This window comes from Montipora foliosa, chromosome 9 (assembly GCF_036669935.1).
Source record: "Montipora foliosa isolate CH-2021 chromosome 9, ASM3666993v2, whole genome shotgun sequence".
Taxonomy (NCBI): Eukaryota; Metazoa; Cnidaria; class Anthozoa; order Scleractinia; family Acroporidae; genus Montipora; species Montipora foliosa.
Genome location: NC_090877.1, coordinates 36438117 through 36455616, shown reverse-complemented (window position 1 = coordinate 36455616; position 17500 = coordinate 36438117). Strand labels below are relative to the sequence as shown.

The 17500-nt window shown below is 39.8% G+C and overlaps 2 protein-coding genes across 3 annotated transcripts in view; both read right to left on the bottom strand.

The window, feature by feature from the left end:
• LOC137970190 (uncharacterized) overlaps positions 1–2481 on the bottom strand; it is a 4266-nt gene extending 1785 nt beyond the window's left edge. Inside the window, exons 1-2 of one of the 2 annotated variants that reach the window (XM_068816708.1) lie at positions 2330–2481; positions 1–291 (exon numbers count right to left, since the gene is read on the bottom strand). The exon at positions 1–291 is cut by the window's left edge and continues 380 nt beyond it. In XM_068816708.1, coding sequence (XP_068672809.1) covers positions 1–291; positions 2330–2408 — 370 coding nt within the window. In that variant the 5' untranslated portion in view covers positions 2409–2481. The remainder of the gene's footprint in view (positions 292–2329) is intronic. The other variant, XM_068816709.1, reaches the window with a different exon arrangement.
• A 1599-nt stretch (positions 2482–4080) lies between these two features.
• On the bottom strand, positions 4081–14661 carry LOC137970195 (isatin hydrolase-like). Its single transcript, XM_068816714.1, has 4 exons — positions 14468–14661; positions 6898–7251; positions 6433–6604; positions 4081–5458 (listed from the first exon to the last, which is right to left on the bottom strand). The coding sequence occupies exons 2-4, from the start codon at positions 7243–7245 to the stop codon at positions 5109–5111; spliced, it is 870 nt and encodes a 289-aa protein (XP_068672815.1). The 5' UTR covers positions 7246–7251; positions 14468–14661; the 3' UTR covers positions 4081–5108.
• Between the last annotated feature and the right edge of the window lie 2839 nt (positions 14662–17500).

Here is a 17500-nt window from a genome sequence, read left to right as displayed (position 1 = left end):
TAACTTGTCCGATGAAGCCAATGTCCACCGTCCCATTAAGCTCTCTTTCGATTTCCCATCCACAGTCGATAGCGGTCATCTTGAACTGTAATTCGCAGAGAGTGTTTCCATCTTCTCCTTTGTAGAACGCTTGAACCGAGACCTTAACAACGCTTTGCAGCTTGTTATAAAGATTATTCCTGACCTTCACAACTAATTCTTTGGAGCTTTTGCGATCCTCGCTAATCTCATTTTTCCAAGGGATAGATGTGCCATTCAATGTAACTTCCAAACTTAATTCTACGGTAACCGCTGAAAAAAGGAAACGGTAATGAAAAAGTGACACCGGTCTATTCCAGATTGACTTTACTTTTTCAAAGCGAACAAATACCAGATATGAGTACTATTTTAGGGCGTGGTCACATATATTCTATGCACTGGCATTTGTGTCAAGAATTCTACTCGACTGATCCAAGAACCGAGAAAATTCCAGCCTGACTTGCGATGCAAATACAGCAAAAAGCATAACAATTATATTGATTGCGAATGTGACTAACTTTTCGAAACTATCAAATAATGCAAAGCGAAATCTCCAGGAAACTACATTTTATGACGTAGACAAAAGAGTTGTAGACAAAAGAGTTAAGCTTTAAGTTCAATTTTGGGGCAAAACGTTAGTTGCCTTAAAGACGGTACCTACTAATTCAAAGGTATTTTGGCGCGGTTTGCGAGTGTTATTGAAATCCAAAACGGAAATTTGGGATTAACCACGCATCTTTCGAAGATAGATAATCAACAATATTCCTAAAAATCTTTAAAATACAAAGCAATGTATAGCGTTCTTTTCTAAATTGAAGCTTAATTATCTCTGAAAAATGCGTGGTTCCCCCCAATTTTCTTTTTGGATACCAAGAGCACTTGCTAAGTTCTGCTTTCTCCGTATAGTTTTGAACCGCGCAAAAATATCCCTGTATTAATAAGCACCACCCATAGGAAATCCGAGCATCTGGAGATGCGCAGAAAGTATGCGCAATAACAATAGTAGGCACCGTCCTTAACCAATCTCTACCCCAGAGCTCTTCTCTTGACTGGGGGAGAGAAGAGCTCTGGGGAACCCTGAAACAAAGCGTCTTCTCATTGGTTTTCGAGAAGAACAATCAAAAGCGTCTCTAATTGGTGTATTCATGTTAGAACAAGGAGTGAGCAGGCGGCGCCTGTACAGTTCAAATAGCCAATTTTTGACTTTAAAAACCCTACGGCGCATGTTCTCCTACACAGAGTTTCCCAGAGCCTTGGCTCGATCCGACGGTGTGGGGATCCGAGAACGCGTCCTTGACATGATATTGCCTTAAACTATGCCTTCACATTACTTTTCATTATTATTTCAAACTAGAATTAGCCAGTTAGAATTAGTTATATGTTTGTTTTGAAAACCTTCATCAATGTTGTAGTACTAGTACTCGTTTTCTTGTTTTACCCAAACAACAAACCCGTCCCCTTTGATGTATATTATTCTTAAATTAGTTGACATGTTATACAAAGAAGGCTCGTTTGGGCACTAGCCAGCTCAGCCTAAATACCGTTAGCTGTAAATATCTTCTTTCCTAAATAAAAGCGATGAAATCACTTGTTTGATCCAGCAACGAGCATCAAAAGGACCATCCTCTACAGAAATCGATGCTTGGTCAACATTTATTAGTGGTCTCTTGTTTTCGCCAGCTGGAAACATACCGTAAATTAAACTTCATGGGTAAAAAAGGAACATATTTTAAGCTTGGAAAAACCTTTTGACCTCATTGAGACACGACTGACTGATTTGCATCAAAACAAGACAGCCAGCTTGAGTTCATAGCCTGGGGGTCTTTTCACTCAAAACATTTTGTTTTTGTAATTTCAAACTGAGAGTGAATTAAGCCAAGGATCATATCAATATTACGCAACCCATAAAAACATGGAAAATGTCGCTGATCAAAGGAAAAAAAACTTGTCAACCCGAGAAGTCTCCACACGTTTTTTATACGATCGCTGAAATGGAATTTTTCAATTATTTCACATGGGCGTTAATTGTTTTAGCTAATCTATCCCAATATAGATTAAAACGTAGTTGCACTGCAGCAACTATTCATCCCGTGGGAAACTGAGCTCCCCCCATTTTTCGGTTCTTTTTTTTTTGTCGTGCCTCTCTTTTTTGCAAAAATAACTTTTTTTCCTGAATCATTTCCTATAGTAGTAGTCTCTCCTTGCTGTCATGTCTTGATACAGGTGCATTTTGAGACCACGCGGAATGTTATTCGTTAGTATTTCGGTATCTTTGTTATGGTCTGCTAATTAACAAGTCCTTGAAACTCACCAAGGGACGAAACGGTATCAACCATTGTCCACATTATACCAAAGGTTAGAATATGTAGACTCAGTTTTACAGGGAGCATCGTTTTCCTTGGCGAGAAAGAAGGTGGAGGTAGCCTCGAACGTATCAGAACCTGTGGACGAACCTTGACACAATTTTCCCAATTAATAATAATGACCGGCTGAAATGAAAAAAACAAGCTAGTTGGCTTGGCTCCACGGGAATTACTAAATCTTATTACCAATTCAGTTTTCCATAGCCAGATTAGAACTGGTGAGCGTAAACGTATCATTTTCAGAACTGATACGCGTGCTTCAAAGAAAAAAAAAGTTTGACACTGGGAAGACAAAAAAGTGGAACGTTAGAAGTGTAGCTCCCATTACGTTTTGCTTAATTTTCAGTTTCATTTATATGCGGGTGTCTTTAACATTCGGCAGCGATAACAATTAGCATTTCTAAGACAAGCAAAACGTTATCGTAGGAGTAACGATAACGGGATGAATAATACTTTTTCCGATAAAAAAACAATTTAGATCAGGTCTTTTTTGCTTGGATGATGACAATTTGTTTCAACAAGAAAGGTGAGGATTCGAAGTGTGCAAACATGACCGAAAACTAGACTAAAGCAACTCATTTCGAAGGAAGGAATTCGAAGGAAGGGAGGAACTTTATTTTTAGACGTCTTGTCTTCGAGCGCTGGAGTACTAAGATTGGGGACATTGTAAACGGAAATCAACAAATTAACGCAAATGGTTCGCAAATGAATTTTGAGGAAAAGGGAAAACCCCTGGAGAAAAACCACTCGGTGCAGAGTCGAGAACCAACAAAACTCAACCCACATATGACGCCACGAGTCTGGGAATCGAACCCGGACTACATTGGTGGGAGGCGAGTGCTATCACCATTAAGCCATCCCTGGAGCCAAAGACATGATCCCCACTGCAACACCCTAGCACCCAAATAACCATTATTTCTTGGCGCCGCTTCGTTTGCCGACGTTTGACACAAACCCCAATAAAGTATGTATTTTCTGAAGGCTTAGAAATTGCAGATTACGAAATGTTATTGAGAAATCAACGTTCTTTGAATCATTACAGCGCGGGATTTTCGAAAATACCAAGGTTCATTAATCATGTTCGTTTCCGGTCAAATTTGGGCGAGGGAACGCAGTAAATTATGCCTCTACATTTATGGCTTCTTGACACCTTTCTCTAAGAACTCTGTCGGAGAATTTCGATTCCTTGTCTGGTTTGTTTCTGACACGCATGCATTTAAACTTTGGAAGTGGATCAAATACGTTTGCCCCTCACTAAAGTAGTCACAACTATCGAACGAGGCAAAAAAATTGAAATTCCCTAACACAATTTTTTAGTGCGCTCCCTTCGTAGTTACTAAAACAAGGAATGACCTACAGTGACCTAAAATGACCTACAGTGATCTGCAATGTGGTATATTATAACCTAAAATTAGCTAATGACCTATAACGAGAGCTTGATTGGTTCAAAGTGCAGAGCGGAATTTTTTTAGCTCATTTTAGCACATAATGTACCTCATTGTAGGTCATTGTAGCTCATTGTAGGTCATTGTAGATCAGTGTAGGTCATTGTAGTAGGTGATTCCTTGTTTTAGTAACTACGGGGTTCCCTCACCCAGATCTGACCCGAAACGAACTTGGTTATTGGACCTTGGTACTTTCGGAAATCGGACGCTATATTCAAAAAACGTTGACTTTTTCATTTAGTTGAATAACACTTCGTAATGTACAATCCCTAAGCTTTCAGAAAATAATTACCTCTTACTAACCGAGTTCGAGGTCCGTACTGTAAGTTACGGACCGAGTTTTTTCCCGTTTTCCCCTAAATCAACGGGAAAAAACGAGGATCCGTAACTTACAGTACGGACCGAGAAAACGAGGTTAGTAAGATATTTATTATATCTCTGAGGTTAACCGCCACGCGGGCAAGGAAACTAGTCAAAGTGAAGCGGAAGGTTCAACTGCCACAAAGAATGCCGTGCCAAAATCCCAAAAACTAAATCTTCTTGGCTGTTAAGTTTGAAGTAGTTGCTTGCAAGATTCAAACAGTTTTCAGTACAAGTTTATGCAACAGAAATGACATGAAAAACTCGCTAGATGATGTTTTGTCGAAATTTTAAATTTAGCGGGCTGTACAGCGGGCCGTACTGTAGAATACGGCCCGCTAATTTAGCCAATTACAGCGCGCGTACTATCTGAGAGATATAATAAATAACTTTATTGGGGTTTGCGCAAAACGTAGGCCCACGAAGCGGCGCCAAGAAATGATGGTTATTTGGGTATACTTATACCTTAAAGGCAGCCACGATATAGAATCCTATTTCAGTTATCCTTTTTAATTTTTTGTTGAAAGTAAACGAGGCGATAAATTTGTTCCTTGAGAATGCCACTGAAAGGAGAGAAACAATTACTCGGACCGGAGTTGAAATGAAGAGTTCTGAGACTGCCAGATAATGCTCTTATTAACACAGAATCACAAAGCAAATCTCATGACAACAAGTTTTCTTTTTGATACGTCGCACAGAGTGCAGCAATAAGGAAGTTAACATTTTAACGCAGCCTTACGTGCCGGAAAACGGTCGACAGAAGAAATGACTTTGGTTTGGATACCATCATTAAGCCTTATGCAGTGTGGTGTTGTTCATAATTCTCTTTCTTTTGAATGAACCTAACCTTAATTCAAACTACCTGTTATTGAGTCCCTTAGTTTTGGAAAATTAAGTAATCCAAGCTCAAAGGTTCCAAAAATCACTGAAAACTAAGATATATCAAGACAATCACTGCCCAAAAGAAGCCAAAGCAATTTAGTTTGTCGCCCGCGTTGACAGTACATCCGTTGTCATCGAGACGGGCAAATATCCTGCATGGTCCTCCACTGCCGTCACTGATAAACATTGGGGCCGCGTAGACTGTAAAGCCTTTGACAGGAAGCTTGTCCATATGTGCAACATTTTCTAGGCCGGGGATGTTCTCCGCGTACAGAATTCGGTGGCTTTCGTACAGTGTAGACTGTCCGAAGTCAATCGATGGCGTGTCTATTCCAACCATCTTGATCTTGCGATTGTCCACCAACCACCGAGATGCGTCGGGGTGTATACCTTTCAAATGCAATGTAAAATATATAAAGGTGAAAATATAGTTATGGACAGGCAAACAAAAACATGTTTCCATTCTATTTGATCAGTTCAATTATACCCTGTTTATTTCGCAGCTGAAGTAAACTTAAAATGCGGAATGCGGTCACAGAAAAATATATTTTTGTTTCAAAATAGTATAAACAGCCTTGGAATGCAGAGTGAACGGCTTTGTAAACAGCTTACCCGCAGCGCAGAGAACAGCTCACATGTACAAACAGGTGCGAATCACAGAGACTGCAAAGCCAGCCGCTATAAGAGAAGTTGGCGGGAAATAATACCGCGGACGTAGGGACTTGTGACTAGTTGGCAGGGCCCCTGGGCGAGTTGTGACTAGTTTTGTTTGCCCGAGACCCTCAATGTTCCCCGAGCCAAAACTGAGCCCTAAGGCAAAGCTCACTTGCTGATGGAATCTTTGAGGGTCGTGGGGAAGCAAAACTCATTGTTTCCCGTGGGGCCAGTCATTAAGTGCTTTGTTAAACCTCCTAGCTCAAAAATAGGATAAGTTATAAGGGCGGAACCTTACGACTTTATTGCTTTCGTCCAAATTTTGTTCTTTGCAGAACTCTCTCAACGTTTACAAGGTACTTTTGGTGGCCTTGTCACTAGATTTCGAGCTTATGTACCAAAGAAGCTGTTTAAATATCTTGTTCTCAAACTTTTTTTCTTGACGCGTGCTGGAACACAAATTTGCCGCGGTTTTACGGTGTACAACTTTATCATCACGAGTTGATCACGATGGAGTGGAAAGTTCAAGTTGTTGTTTCCCTAGGGAGTAAGTGAGTTTTGACCCATGGCACGTGACACGTTCTTCTCCAATCGGAAAACGTAGTGTTGTTTTGAGGTATAACAGAAAAAAACCTGAAGCTTTGTTTGTGGCAACGCTGTGACAGGCGCATGGATTTTGTCTCATTTAATTTAACTTTCTTGTGGCCTACCTGGAAAATGAAGTAAGGAAGTGTTTTTAGTGTCAGTTCCTAAGAAAGTCCTCTTGTCTGGCCAGTATTTTCCCCAATCATTAAACACTAACAATATTACATCATCCGGGATTCTTCCGTGCGTCTCTTCCCAGGCCTCCAAGTCACTTGGCATCAATTGGTAATCAGGACTCTTAAGAACGAATAAAGAAAAAAGAAAACACTTAAAGAGATTGCTTGCAGTCTCCCTTTACACTTGAGATCCAACATGTGGGATATCGAGTGAAACTGCCGAGTATAGACGGAGGGAAAGTGGTCGTGGCATTAACTACTTGGGGGTCTTGCTCACATGGAACGGGTTGAATCACATCCAGCGTTGTGATTGCCTGATTTCGATTCAATTCATCGGTTCCTATTTTAACTATGCGCGAACTTTCGCTTGAAACATGATTGGTGGCAGTAAAAGTGAAGCGAAATACTACCTACCCTGGCCGCTTTCGAGGACACATCAATCTTGACAGCTGGTCCAATGAGTGTATCTAAAGGAATCTGGTCCGTGGTCCACTTCTTGAATGCAAAATGACTAGGTGAATCAATATGAGTTCCTCCGTGTTCTGAGGCGCTGATGTCATATGATGAAAGGTAATATCCATCTTCAGTAAAATTGGCAAACGTTATGGTATGATGGAAAGACATCACTGTTGGCCAGTAGATGGTGTCATTATTGAACGGGTAACTCAGTTCAATCCACTCAGATTTCGCCGGCATAGCATCGACAAACAATGGAGTACAGAGTATGGCACAGAGGCACAATTTTACCACAAGAGTATTCATGATATTCTGCAATGCAAAAACAAAAAGCCAGATCGCTCAATTTAAAAACTTTCAAAACATCCAGGGCCGTAGCCAGAAAAAAAATATGACTGAGGCAATGTCCTGATTTGACGTCACAAACTGATTGACATTTCTCCTTGTAAACATGCATGCAAAGTGGATCGTGACGTCAAATCAGGACTAGACCCACTTCCCTTCTGACTCGGTCGTGAACATAAGATGCCCAGTTTTTTGCAAGGCTTGAAGCCTATAAAAAGGCAGGTTTTGTTACAAAACGAAAAAAATGGCCGCAATGCGTTTCAAACAGGTGCAAAGATTTATTTTAGCGAAAAGAATATTTGGGGGTCAGGGGCACTTTAAAGACAACACTGGAAACGCGCTTTATTTTAAAAATTCACGAAAAAATGACTGAGGCAAGTGCCTCGGTTTGCCTCATACTGGCTACGGCCCTGACATCCCGAGTGGCTATAAAACACAAATTCCCGAGCAAGTCGATAACTCAAAAAATTCCTCCATCGCTGTGTTTCTACAGCAACTTCCGTATTGCACTCCACAACCTATTTATGCATTCGTCAGTGACCAATCAGAAACGCGACATTGTGTTGAGTATATAATATAGTTTGTTATTGGGTATTGGCTACCGTTCTAAACCTACTACCAGTGTCTGATCGACTCTTTGGTTTACTCAGTTTTTTAGCCATTTTTGTTGGTCCTTAATATTCAGGATTACTATATACTAAAACAATGGATAGCGTTGAAGGCGCGCTCTGATTGGCTACGCAAACTCCGAATATCCTTTATTAGTATATACTAAAACAGTGGATAGCGTTGAACGCGGGCGCTGATTGGCTCGTCAAACTCCGAATATCCTGTGCTATTTACCTCCGAGCAACTCGGGAAAAAATGGCGTCCGATTTTCATCCGTGACAAGTGAAGAAAACATCCAAATTAATTTTTTGTGCTGTATATTATCTCACTGTTTTAGTATATACTAAAACAACTATTCACCCCAGTGTCGGTGGCTAGCGTTGGATATTTACCTCGGCGCTTCGCGACTCGGTAAATATCCACCGCTAGCTAGCCACCTCCAATTCGGTGAATAGTTGTTAAGTATTCACCTCCGAGCAACTCACATGGGATTTGGCCCCGAAAATATATTTGTTATCGTCAGGAATAAAGGAGTTTTGTGCTATGTTAGCTCACAGTTTTAGTTTATATTGGCCGCGAAATTGAGAGAAGTATAACATATACATTTATTTTATCGAATCCTTTCATGGGAACACATCATTGCGCCCAACAAATTGACCTGGTAGAGCATTGCACCGGCATCGCAGAGATCATTGGTTCGAGAACTGTTTAAGCCACCTGACATTTTCAGGTGCCTACAAAGAGACAATTGCTTTTTTTTTTTTTTTAATTCTTGTACTATAAGTGAATTTGGTTTTTGATGTTGACTCGGCGATACTCGGAAAAAAACCCAAGGGGTTTTTTGCAGGAGTCGACCCTACGACCGTCCAATTCCTAGTTCGGATGCTGTACCACTGATGGTTATCTGAACATCTCCGAGTCATAATCGTCAAGAAAGTTTATAACCTTGTTGCATTAATATCACGCCCGCTTGCGCGTTCTGTGACTTGCACCGACGATGGACAAAAGTTCATTGGCGGCGGGTCTAATCTGCAGGTCGCAGGTCGCAGGTCATTGTTTCACCAATACAGAAAGTATCCTAAACATTCATAAAAGCTAACCTTAGGCATAAAAACTTTTGTTTAGGTCTAATTAGGCCTAAGGTTAGCTTTTAAGAATGTTTAGGATACTTTCTGTATTGGTGAAACAATGATCTGTAACCTGCCGGTTCATTGGCGACCTCTCTGCACAAAAATCATCACTTTTCTAATCTATTTCTTGTCTGCCGGCTTTACCAAACTTTGTCTGCTTGCAGTTCATAAAAAATAGATACGCAATGAAGTATAACTGTGTATAAGCAGGGACCGCGGTAACAAACAGAAGCACCGGATCCTTGCAAAGGATCTAAACAGAAATATGAATAATGTAAGTAAACCTATCTTGACTCTTTGCCTTTGGCGTAGTGATGAGTAAATAGTCAATATGGCAACGGATATATGGGAGAAGAAATCAACGCTACGGATCTACAGAATGGGCGGTAAGATGTGTATAAATACCGGTTTTATATCAAGACATGTGGTGGTGGTGTTCTGGCTTACCGTTTAAACAGAGCCCTCGATGGATTTTTGCGTTTGGTACCGCTGGTTCAATTTTAAACTAACCGTTCCGAGTTCATGTCTGCCTCCTCTTCAAAGCGAATCTAAGTGCGAAGCTTTTGTGATGGTAATTATAGTTCTACTTTACATATAAATAAAAACTAATATTCATAAGAAAAACTTCGCAATGAGACTAGCTTTAAAGAGGTGGCAGACACGAAGTCGGAAATGGCCGATTAGTTTGAATTTCGTTTTTGGGCAAGTTCAGAAAAATGATGCGTGAGCTTTTCAAAGCATTACAAGACAACGTTTTCGCCTGCTTGTTGTTGTACAACCAGTTTGCATTACACACAGATGATAGAACAAAACTTGAACTCAACAATTATTCTATTAACGTGTTTGTCTCTTGACTGACAAGTGATTGGCACTGATGAAAATCTGCTCCTTGATCACGAGCCCTAAATAAATGGAAGCTACTGTACATTCTGTTCTAGTACATGGAAGACTACAAGGACGTGCATATCTAGAATATAAATTATCTGATAAATGTTTGAAAGTAACACCTAAACGTCGAAAAGGTACTTCGTCCTTTTCCCCTTTAAAGTTTGCAAAGATTGCATTATTTCGTCAATAATGTTAAATCAGTTCCAACAGAATGGCTGCTCCATTAAACACTGCATTACCATGGGTCTGTCTTGAATGGCATGGAATTTAAAAAAAATTGTTATACGTCCTACGTTGTCAATAATAATAGCAACTGTGTTTGTTTCAATAGGCAACAAGAAGGTATCATAGTCCTTACTTAACAAATTGAGAACACAAGGTACAAAACAGTCTCTGAGATTTGACTTGCATGGCTGCTACTAAAATTACTGATTTACAGTGCGACGCGCCTTACCGTGGCCGCCTAACAAAGTTTATTACAAATTGTCCGCCAATCAGGATGTGCGAATTTGATTGACAGTCACGCCTCCTTGCAAAGTTCGCACAGTTGTTCAACACCGTTGCATGTTGAGTTCATGTATTTTCCGTAGTTGTCAAATGTGAAAGTTTGTTGGGTGGCCACGGTAAGGCGCGTTGCATTGTAATTGTTGTCATTGATTGGGAAAGCAGAAGATTTTTTACCCTGCTAGCAGGTCTCTTTTCTTTTTGCGCTCGCTGGGCTGACAAGTATAGGAATAGAGTAGAAACTCTCTTTGATACAACTGCCGTCCACGATCTTGGACGGGACTGTTTAAAACGCATGTCCTATTATAGGTTTGTTAACTGTAACTTGGGCCCGCAATGTCTCGCGCATTCCTTTAAAGAATAGACCGTATTCATAAATGGTGGTCAAGAAATTATTCTTTTGTCTTTGTGCTAATCATCCTAACTAGCCTCACTTTGGAACAAAAATTCTTTTGAATTTTGCTCGTGTTTACGAGGCTAGTTAGGATGATTAGCATAAAGACAACAGAATAATTACTTAGCCGCCATTTATGAATACGGTCTATATTCCGCTGTTGTTAAGTGAACCCGTACAACACGAGACTCTCATGTTGTGATACCTGAGGTATCACGCGAGATTCGGTCGCTAAGTAACCGCCGCGCATGCTCAACACAGTGAGTTTCGACCCATGGCAGAGGTCCCTTTTCCGGTACTCGTCAGCCCTGCGAATGCAAAAGGAAAGAGACTTCTGCTAGCAGGGAAAATAAATTTCAGACAATAAGAAAAAGTACTTTCCTGTTATATTGCTACAACGAGTATAGAGCGTCTGAATTACCCGTCATGAATATTTCATTCAAGTTTGTGCAACACCAAGAAAATTCATTAGTTTTACAGCTGTAAACAATTAAGACATCACTACGCATTGTTAACAAAACCGAGTTCACAAGGCTCAAAGGGCCGGAATTCATTTCCACATCATTAGCATGTCGAATCAGCCAGGAGATTTGAAAACGATAAAACCACATTTGAGTTAACCAAAGTTAAGTTATTATTTAGCCAGGAGCGAATTTCTCTTTTCAGTTGGACGGTATGTATTATACTCATGTATGATTATGGTGTAAAATTTAAACAACAAGGTAGACTAAAACTTCTCGAAACTTCCCTCTCACTCGATTTGAGTATTCTTTCCCGTTTAAATAAATTTTGTGTAATCCTACAGAAGCTTTGTATTGCATTGTTATCAACATGACCTACAGCTATTTAACAAATCGAAAAAGCACTCGTCGATCATTCCCAGTCCACTTTGGTTCAAAAACGGAGTTAAACATAAAACGATGACGAACGCGTCATTGCTTAAAAAACTGCAGAATAACCCGAAAAGTCTTTGCATAAAAGTACAATGACGCGTATTGCATTCTGACAGTTCTCGAGGAACACAGCTAAAAGCACACAATAGAAGTGGTTTCACTCAGGTGACCTGCTCACAAAAAAAGCCGGCTTCACGTTTTTGGGGTAGTTTGTCACGAAAGTGGATGTCTCCGGCAGGTACAAAACACAGGTCACAGGTCATTGTATTACCAATACAGAAAGTACTCTAAACATCCGTTAAAATAACCTTAGGCCTAATGTTAGCATTTGTAAACAGTTATGGTTGTTTCTGTTTCGGTTAAAACGATGACCTGTGACCTGTGTTTTCTACTTCACACTGAACCAGTGTCGAGATATTTTTAGTTGCATTGTGTGACATTTTTGCAAAAGAGTGGTTTGCATTATGTGATCGTTTTTTTGTGATTTCAATGAAGACAATGGATCGTTTTCACGTGACGTCATCATTTTCTAAAATTCAAAACAAAAGAGCCACGAAAGTTTTTATCCTCATCAGGCATAAGAGGCGGTAAATTTGTATCCATTTGCAATTTGAAAGCTCAATAGCGTGCTTTGTTTGGAAACCAGAGCATTTTTAATTTCGGGGTTATAGCCGTGCGTGACACGAGGGCACGACAGAGTTTATTGAGAAATATATATTTATCTCATGGTTTTGAGCCTTTTTAGAATTGAAAGCATTAGGAAAAGTGCTTAGGTAAATAGCTGTTTGTTCAGTACAGATGATCCCTCGCCTAGATAACCAAAGTAAGTAACAGATGTTGACACTATTTTCCGGCCGCCATATTTGTGCACCACAGAGGTTCATACTGGGCTCTGTAAATTTCTGCCAAACATTTCGACGAATATCTGAAGTTTGGGAAAACGCACAGGCCTAAAACTTGGAGAAGTGTCTTCTTCATTTATCTTCTACAACATCACGAATTCTTGACTTTTTCCACTGGATGGTTTCCGATTTATTTTTTTATTGCGTGACAGTGAAAACGATCTATACATGTAGAATCAATTAATCCCTCAATATATCATAGCTGTCTATTGGGGTGTGTCGCACGTCAGAGATAAAAGAAAAATTATCTACTACTACTTCTATCAATAAATGGGGACGAGATCAGTTATCAATAAGAATAAAAAACCGTGAAGTTTGCGAAGTACCATCTGGTATTCTTAGGCATTCGCAACACCAGAAGTAAATTCAAAACCTCGATAATTTTGGCGTACTCTTGGAAGAGGTAGTCTGAGTTCATTGATTTTCTTTTGACGTGTTGGTATCAACGGAGTGGGTAGTTTTTTACTGATTCCACCCCCGCGCAGTTATACAGTGAACCGTGACATCGATCAGGGCATAATGGTTGAACAGAGGGAATGAACCAAGATTCGGTAATATCCCCGATCACTGAAGAAACTTAGAACGACTTGCTTGCCCCGAGAACACATCGATAATTTAAAATTGCATTTGATTGAATTTGAAGGATAAAGTAGAATTAAACTGCACGTGTTTTTCGTACTTTAAAATTATTTAGGTGAAATTTATAGATTTTCTTTAAACAGGAATACATGTGAATGGTGTTTCTTGCTGCCATTATCTAAGCCTTCAAGACGAAATTGACAAACTCAAAAAGGTACATGCTAAAGTTGCTAACGTTTCCGTGTCTATTCGGCACTCAACTGACTGACGATCTGTCGACATATAAACACCAAACTCGAAGCGAATACTAATATCACTAAATTGATAAAAGGGTTTAGCTTCAATTGATATTGGACTACCTTGTCCGAAGTGACAAATTCTTGTAAGCAGTTTGGAGTGTAACGAATTAAATGTGTGAATCTCAATTATTTTCTTGCGCTTCTTTTTAGTTATGGATTCTATTCTACTCATTCTTTTCTTTTTTCCTGCGTGAAAATTAGTTAGCAACATCATAGGCAGCCCAAGCTCGCGTCACTTAAGGCAGCCGTTGAGAATTTAAACGCGTTATAAGACTTTGTATGGGAAATAAAATACCGTCGATTACTAGAGTATGAAGCCTAAAAAACGCTCAATTTAACGTTCATTCAATTATGTTGAAAACACTGAATTCCCGAAACGGTAAAATAAGCTCCAAAAGGCACAAAAATACACCAGAGGTAAGTCATTTTTATTTGCATTTTATTGAATGAACGTTAAATTGAGCGTTTTTTAGGCTTCATAATCGACGGTATTTTATTTCCCATACAAAGGCTTATAATGCTTTAAATTCTCAACGGCTGCCTATAGTGACGCGAGCTTGGGCTGCCTATGGCAACATGCCAATACTGCCGTCATAATAAAAAGCGATTGAAGACCTGAAAATTGTAAATTTCGGGTTCGGGTTAGACTGTGAATAGTTCGTGCAATTTGTTTCGCAATGTTTTGGCGACACTAGCGGGACAAGTTGCACGGAACATTTCACAGTGTAACTACCCTGCAACGGACAAAATCGTTGCGAGACAAGCAGCACGAAAAGTAGAGCCTAATTTTTAATTCTACTTTCGGCAACGGCTCTTACTTGTCCCGCCGCAGTGTCGCCAAAACATTGCGAGACAAGTTGCAGGAAACATTTCACAGTGTAACAGCGCCTTAAGCCCCTAAAGCCTGTGCAATAGTCTGTAAGCCACTTTTGAGAGCTGAATTTTCATTGATGAACAGAACACATTGAAAGGCGATCTTTCTTACCTGTTGCGGAAATAAGGGTCACAAGGAGGGTGAGGCAAAATTTCACTTTAGGATCAGAAACTGTGCTGCCAGGACTAACGAGGCATGATGCAGTGTGCTCCTTTGCTTTTTAATAAGGTGCAAATGAGATGCAAGGTGGTGTTCTGTAAACCCACACCTTCATTGTCAACAAGACCTAGTCCCACCCTCCAAAATTGCGCGATTACTTAGTGTTTTCGGAAATACTCCAATACTCCAATACTTTCAAATTTGTACTGTGGCTCAGTGACCTGCTAAGCCAACCACTGGCCAGTTTATATCAAAATCGGCTGCAATCGGTTGTAATGACATCAGTTTCCGATTTTGCAATATATAGCCTTCAAGCCAGAGTGAGCGAAATAGCAGATGGCGGTTTCACTAGGAAGGAAAAACAAAGGGAATTTAGTTTAAATCACCAAAAAAATACACAGAAATCTTGTTTAGAGCCTAGCGAAGATATCTGAATCGTCTTTATGGCAACAGTAAATGATTTTCATGTCAAAATGAGGTTAGCGTCTTTCTGTTGTGTTACTTTACTTAATTAAATATTCCATGCGGTCTCGTGGGGTTGTATTTATCTTGGCCATAAACTTGATTGCTGCTCTCAAAATTACCTCCAGAACCTACTTTTTGCGTAGAATAAGCGTTTAGAATGATGTTCTTGTCTACTGTGGTGATAAATACTTGACGATTCGGGAGCATTTTGTGAAAAAAATATTCGAAACGCGTGACGCGTGACGCGTCATACACGTAACAGTATGGTGTCCTTGATCCGCGCGCGACCTTTCCGAACATGATGTTATCTTTCCTCGTTAACAAAAATACCACTGCTGAGTCGTAGTGATAAATTGGGAACCAGTTATTTTTAGAGCTACAATCTTGGACAAAACTCTTTGGAAAAATTGTAGCTTTTAAGCATCATTTGACATGCACATACAAAATCTATTGGTCCTTCCCCCCCTCCCCACAAACCAATGTTGTCAATTTGATGCAAAATATACTTTGTAAGCCTTTGCCCGTTTTAAAACCAACATTGGAATGGGGGAGGGGGAAAGTGGGAAGAATTTAATCCTTATTACACAGACAAATGAGAGCGTCACATTTTCCCAACAAGTTTTGTCCAAGATTGTAAAAATACGAAAATGAGAAAAAGTCACAACAGATTCATTGCCCCAAATAATCCTTTGTACCAAATTTTACGCTATTATATGCTGCTTAATTTGTGATATTGTCTTTTCAAATTGTGGTATCATATGTGTAATGAAAGCCAACGTTTTTGTGACTTAACACTGAGGGACAGTGCGAATCGGTAAGTAACAAGTGACCAATATGGTTTTTATTGGCGTTATAGAGCCAGAAAAACGGCAAATATTACCTTCTCAGCACGCAATGAGAAAATTTTTAACGGGAGAGATCATTGAAATGTGCATTGTTTTGAAATCTTCTGTATAGAATTAAAAGACAAAGCATACTGAGAGAAATTAAACCTCACGCTGGAGGAGTTCTAAGAAAGCCAAGTCTTCGGAAACAAGGAGTCATCATACGAAGTTTAAATGCATATGCATCTATGACGGGCCGTATTGATATGATTGTACCAAATACCAGCTGTTTATCGTATGTGTTGTGTCCTTGGGAAACAGAAAACGTTTTCAAGTTGGTCACGCAATGACATACTTGCGTTACAGTGAATACGTGTAACACAATTTACATAATAAAGACCATAACTTTCTCAATGTTTGCTGGAGTTACCTTCGTGGTTTGCAATTTCACAAGAGAATGGACCCAAAACGATGATTTAAGGCAGTTGGCTCGATTAACAGAAGAAAATGTAGTCATTTCAACGGTTAACAACGAACAACGTGCAAATCAAGGAAAAACAATGACTATATTCATGAAAACATGCATTATACAATCTTGGACAAAACTCTTGGGGAAATTGTAGCTTAAGCATCATTTGACATGCACTTACAAGATCTATTGGTCCTTTCCCCCCTCCCCCCAAACCAATATTGTCAATTTGATGCAAAATATACCGTGCAAGCCTTTGCCCTTTTGTGGAATTGAAACAAATAGCCTGCAGAGCAGGCGTCTTTTGATAGGCGGACGCTAGTTCAATGTCTAAAGTTCTTAATAGACCGCCATTTTGAAAGCACACAGCCAGTAGAGAATTGAGACGAGGGGCAGGGGAAGGGACGTAGAGGGGATTGATTGACAGGAGGTGATCACCGCACCAATCAGAACCTCTGTCCAAAATTTGAACGGGTTTTCCAAACGAACAGTTAGTGCGTACAGGCGTATTTCTCTCCCCTTCCCCTTTCCCCACTACCATTTCATACTGTCCTCCTCTCACTGAGTGCAATTTTTTTAACTGGCCTCAGGCCTCTGTTAGATGTCGGCCGATAGTTCTTACCAAAACATAAATACGCTTGCTTTGCAGACTATGAAACAAAGGGAATAATGAAGAACGTTTTCTTCAAAAATAGCCCTATAGTCCTGAATATATATTATGGCAGTTTTTGCTTAAAATATGTGATATCACTTACTGTACTTCGTTTCTTATTATAAAAACCGGTCAGTTAGCCTTTCGTGACCTACAACCGCTACTGATTGTTTTGGAGACGGAAAATGATATGCAAAAACTATTACATGTATGTGACGTAAACAATCATTTTTGTCAATGCTCTAATCTGGTGGGTTCCTAACAGCTGTCGTTTGATGCATTTGATGGTATCGGGTACTGACGTACCCGACCATCAAATTCGAACAGTTATGAAGTGGACGGTGCTAGCCAATAGAAGGCAGTTCCGTATCTCATTTTCATTGAAGATAAAATAAAATTAGAGAACTGAAAAACTGGGAAGGAAGTTGTTGTCCTAATTACTAAGACATCATAGTAGCTGGCATAATGACTTTCATTCAGATTTTGAAAACTCTTGCATTAGTTAATTACTTACCGGTCACTTCGACGCTGATATCATAAATGAACAACCGATAGACCACTTTCGATATATTAAA

Coding starts and splice junctions, on each gene's coding strand:
- LOC137970195 (XM_068816714.1), bottom strand. CDS start 7,245: ATGAATACTCTTGTGGTAAAATTGTGCCTCTGTGCCATACTCTGTACT. Junction 6,605..6,897: donor TGTCCTCGAAAGCGGCCAGG/GTAGGTAGTATT, acceptor TTCGTTCTTAAG/AGTCCTGATTACCAATTGAT. Junction 5,459..6,432: donor TTCCTTACTTCATTTTCCAG/GTAGGCCACAAG, acceptor TGCATTTGAAAG/GTATACACCCCGACGCATCT.